This window comes from Notolabrus celidotus, chromosome 10 (assembly GCF_009762535.1).
Source record: "Notolabrus celidotus isolate fNotCel1 chromosome 10, fNotCel1.pri, whole genome shotgun sequence".
NCBI lineage: Eukaryota > Metazoa > Chordata > Actinopteri > Labriformes > Labridae > Notolabrus > Notolabrus celidotus.
The window spans coordinates 25,620,101-25,625,062 of NC_048281.1; the positions used below are offsets into that span (position 1 = coordinate 25,620,101).

Sequence of the window (4,962 nt, forward strand, 5' to 3'; positions counted from 1 at the left end):
GTTTTCTTGGATTGCATTTTGCTCTCGACACAGACTGCTTTCCTCAATACAGTCAAATGAAAACACTGTTCAGACTACAAACAGATCCAAATCATCACCGACACCCAAAATATTGTCGTTACCCTGTTCTACAAATCCGAAGTCTTGCTTCTTTACGAAACCAGTGTGATCTCCCCCTGCAGGACATTAAGAGCACTGCAGGTTTAGGGCACTTTTGTAACATACATCCACCTTTGATCACTCAGTCTCTTCAAAACATTTGCATCACTCTCACAGTTTCTCCCATTCTGACAAACTATTTGCTTCTTTCTTTCTCTGGTTAAACTCCTCTGTAATCACTTTGATTTCCCAGAAGCCACTTCTCCTCCCTCTACCGTCTCTCTCTCTCTCTTTTGCTCAAGTAGCAGCCAACCCTAACCTGTGATCCCTCTTAGGAGCAATTAAGATAAACCTCCAATTCATCAGCTTTATCCCGGCCTGTCTTTCTCAGTCTCTCATTCACTGACCTCCACTCCTCCTCTCCTCCTCCCCTCCCCCCCCCTCTGCTTCCCCCCCATCCTCCTTCAGTGACAGAAGCAAGGAGAGCATTGAGTCATGACATCATAATTCACCAGCTCCTGTTTTCACGGTTAAATCAATATCAGTGTGTCCGAGTCAAGGTTGCAAGCTGGCCTTCACAGCTCAGCTCTTCCTGCTTCTTTCTCATAGAAAATCATATAAATTGTCCCTAAAATAATTAAGCCTTCAGATCCGTCGCTGGCCTGTATTTTTTACCAGCTCCTGTCTGATGAACAGCACTGCCAGAGAGTCAAGGTAACGGAAGAAACAAACTGATTTCTTGTCTGTTTTGGGGAATCTCTCTTACTTTTTCTGTCTTTTCCCTCACACTTAATTTGATAAGCAAGACATTTTTAATATTTCTTTTCCACTTTGATGTTTGAAGTGTGATGTGCCTTGATTAACCTTTATAATATGAGCAGTGGCGTGTTCAGAGGCATGGCCAAGAGTGGCACTGGCACCCCTTGAAATCCAATTGGCCACCCCAGGGGCCACCCCAAAATCCTAAACTATGATTGGCTGTTTGCCATGTCATAGGTGGGGTTTCTGTTAAAATCTATAATTTAGGATGAGTTAAAAGGCTGACAGTAGATTTCCTTATTTGTGCCTTCAAATATGACTTTGAAAAACATCTTATGTAAGACCTTAAAGAATTAAGCTTAGAAGATTTATGCCACTTTGTCATGTTTTTTTTTTAGGAAAAGGGAATATAACAACTGTTTAATACTTTAAAGAAAGTAGGTTGTGAAGACAGAAAGGGTAAATGTTATTTATTTGTTAATGCCATAGACTGTGTAAGTCATGGACGTAATATCTGGGACGTCACCCATCTGTTCCTGAACGCTGTTTTGAAGCCAATCGACGGTGGCAGCCATATTGGAAATGCGGAACTCAACCAGGCAGAGTGTGACGTAAAGAGGTGGAGTTTAAGTCTCCTAGCCAACAGCTATGTGTTCCTGTCTGGGAGTCAAGTCAGTCATGTCCTTATTTGGGCAAAAACTCATAATCTGAATATCCTCTGAACCGTCCCATTAGAAAAAAAATCTCCCCCTGTACAGTGTGTGCTGATAGAGAAATTAGCTACGTAGAGCCAAGCCATTTTTTGAACCAGGCTGTAAACATGTTTATTAATGCTGCAAAGATCGTCTTTTTTGAATTGGTGTGTATGTGTTTTCTGGTGTTTCTGCAGCCAGCCTCAAGCGGATTCTCCATGTATTGCAGTTTATAACACTTCCGCATGGGCTTCATAGTTTGAGACTGGAGGTTGCCCCTTGGTAAATGCACTAGCCACCCCTGTGTATGTGAGAGCCTCAGTTGGGCCACCTCAGTCAAATAATCTAGACACGCCGCTGAATATGAGTATGAGAGATGATTATCAAATGTCTGGTGTTGTGTCTAGAAAAAAAAAGTATTTTTTATGGGCTGTTGGTGTGTGTTGAGTATATCAGAGTACAAGTGTGTGTGTGTGTATGTGTGTGTGTTCAGAGAGAGAGAGATGAAGTAGAAGAGGAGGTGGGGAAAGAGGAGGCGCTTGAACCTGGGGAGGCGGAATGAGCAGAAAGTCTGGACAAGCTTTCAAAGCGCGAGGACAGACAGGAGCTGATATAAACGTGCTGCCCTTCACTCGGGGCTATCAGGGGCTAAAGGAAACAGCGCTACCTCTTCCGCAGCTTCAGAGAGACAGCGGCGCGCGCAGAGCTCCGGCTCATGTAGACGCGGCACGCGGCCATGGCCACGCTGGAGGGCTGCCGCTGCCGAGGCGCGAGCGGCAAAAACAACAACAGCATCCTCTACAGCATTTTGAAAAGTGACAGCCTCGCCAACGCGGAGGAGCATCAGCAACAACCTCAACAGCAACAAGAACAACTACAAAAACTGTTCCACAAGACTTCATCCTCCTCCACCTCCTCCATCAACGCCGCCCCAGCCTCCTTACAGGAACTCCGGCAGCAGGCGTGCTCCTGCGGCTCCACGCGGCGCCGGGGCGTCCTTCGCTCCCCGCAGGTGACGTGCAAAGCCGCCTCGGCTGTTCTGGTGAAGACGCTGCGCTTCGTGAAGAACGTGCCCTGTTTCCGCGAGCTGCCGGAGGACGACCAGCTGATGTTGATACGCAGCGGGTGGGCTCCCCTGCTCGTGCTGGGACTCGCTCAAGACCGCGTGGACTTTGAGACGACGGAGACAGTGGAGCCCAGCATGCTGCAGCGCATCCTCACTGGTTTACCGGACAGGCAGAGCGAGGTGCCAGCGGCCGGGCAGAGCAGGGGGGCGGTGGGGGTCTCTGTGGTGGATATCGAGGCTATCAAAGCGTTTCTGAAGAAGTGCTGGAGTGTCGATGTTAGTACGAAGGAGTATGCTTACCTGAAGGGGGCTGTGCTGTTTAACCCAGGTATGTAGGTTTGGTGTTCACCTGTACATTAAAGTTGGATTACACAGGTGGCATCAATCAATCAATCAATCAATCTTTATTTATATAGCACCTTTCATACAAATCAAATGCAACCCAAAGTGCTTTAAAGCGATTGAAAAACAAGAAAGAAGCAGAAATAAAACAATGGCAAGACCTAGTAGGGGAAAATAATAATAATAATAATGATAATAATGATAACAATAATGATAATTAAAATAACATAAAATAAAATAGAGACTAATGAAGGGCATGAAGCTGAATGACTGTCAGACTGTCAACATCTTTTGAGCTAGATGGAGACTGTAATATCCTTAACAGACTGGCTTTTATTTGTGTTGTAGGCATTTGGCTAATTGAGATGTAGCTAATGTTAGATTCAGAATTTTTTTATTTCATTGTTTGTGCTTATAGTTATTACAATTATAATTTTCTGAACAGTTTTAGTGTTTTTTTTGTTGTTGTGGAATTAGGTTCAACGGATGTAGGCCTACTTAAAATCAAGTCACACTGTTGTAATTTTAAGGATTTAGATTTATTGCATCCTCTGACAGTAAAGGTAACCATTACTAACTTTTTCTCACATCTATTTTTTGTCCCTCTCCTCTCCTCTCCTCTCCTCTCCTCTCCTCCCCTCTCCACTCCAGATGTTGAGGGCTTGCGCTGCCTCCACTACATCCAGTCCCTGCGTCGTGAGGCACACCAGGCTCTGAACGAGCACGTGAGGCTGACCCACCGCGAGGACACGACACGCTTCGCCAAGCTGCTCATAGCTCTGTCCATGTTGAGGGCCATCAGCCCGCTGGTGGTCGCTCAGCTCTTCTTCAGACCCGTAATAGGGACTGTTAACATCGAGGAGGTGCTCATGGAGATGTTCTACGGGAAGTAGGTCACTGTCCATGTGTGTTGATGGAGGTGGATTCAGCAGATCGGGATCAGGATTGGACTGAAATGCTCCTAACTGTTTCTTTTGGGTAGGATATGGGCGCAGATGTGGATAATAAGGACTGAATTTACTACTGTTTAACAGGAGATGATCAAGGACTGTAAATTGACCAGCACAGGCAGGAGTGTGTGTGTGTGCATGAGAGAAAGCAAGAGAGTGTGTTGAAGTCAAGAGAGGCTTTATTGAGGAAAATTACGAAGCAGCTGCTGGAATTCCTAACTTATTTGTTTTTTATAAAATATTTTTCTATAATAAAAAGGATACTCTCCAAATTTGCCTTTCTACTGTCCTTGTGTTTTCATGTTTGTATGTGACATCAGCTCTGTCATAACTGGCACACTTTTCTAAAATCAGCCCTCCACAGAATCGCATGCAGGAGATAACATTAAATAGATACGCAAGCAAAGATAACTCAAATGTACTCAGAGGTCTGACGCATTTGCCTTGAAAAACCTGAGTCACGCTGATTCATGCCAACTGCTGCTGCTCACAGAAGTTATCAATAAAGTTTCATTATGTCAGCTTTATATAGAGATGAGTCTCAGGAGGCTACAGTTCTCACAGCAGCTGTTCACTAACCTGCACAGCTGGTAGAGAGAAAAGTTTAAACCCGAGTGCTGGTGAAATTCCATGTTAGGCCACCAGAGTGCAACAGAATACCACTTAGAGAAGTTTCTGCTGTGCATTGCACACACACACACACACACACACACACACACACACACACACACACACACACACACACACACACACACACACACACACACACACACACAGCTGCAGAAATAGTGGAGTAAAAGAGCCTGGGGGTAATGTTCTACCTGTCCCTCCAACTGTGGCCATTACAATGTGGAACTTTTGGGATGCAGACTAAAATACCCATGGTAGAAAGTATCTGAAGAGAAAGATGGAGGACTGCCTCTCTGGAAAAAAAGACAATCCTGCAGACTGCACTGAAATAAAGTTACTACAGGCTAATGGGAATCATCACACTGTGTTAGTTTCCACTTATTCTTCAGAGATCCATGTGCTGAAATGTCTCTGCAGAATGAGT

General features: G+C 45.0%; 1 protein-coding gene across 1 annotated transcript; it reads left to right on the forward strand.

Annotated features, from left to right (window-relative positions):
- Nucleotides 1–1,874: 1,874 nt before the first annotated feature.
- nr0b1 (nuclear receptor subfamily 0, group B, member 1) lies at nt 1,875–4,183 on the forward strand. Its single transcript, XM_034694622.1, has 2 exons — nt 1,875–2,944; nt 3,610–4,183. Exons 1-2 carry the CDS (start codon nt 2,287–2,289, stop codon nt 3,849–3,851), a joined length of 900 nt encoding a protein of 299 aa, XP_034550513.1. The 5' UTR covers nt 1,875–2,286; the 3' UTR covers nt 3,852–4,183.
- Nucleotides 4,184–4,962: the final 779 nt, after the last annotated feature.

What these genes read in the sequence shown, in the direction of transcription:
- nr0b1 (XM_034694622.1), top strand. Translation starts at nt 2,287, where the DNA reads ATGGCCACGCTGGAGGGCTGCCGCTGCCGAGGCGCGAGCGGCAAAAAC. An exon ending in GGCTGTGCTGTTTAACCCAG is followed by an intron (nt 2,945 to 3,609) that starts GTATGTAGGTTT and finishes TCTCCACTCCAG; the next exon opens with ATGTTGAGGGCTTGCGCTGC.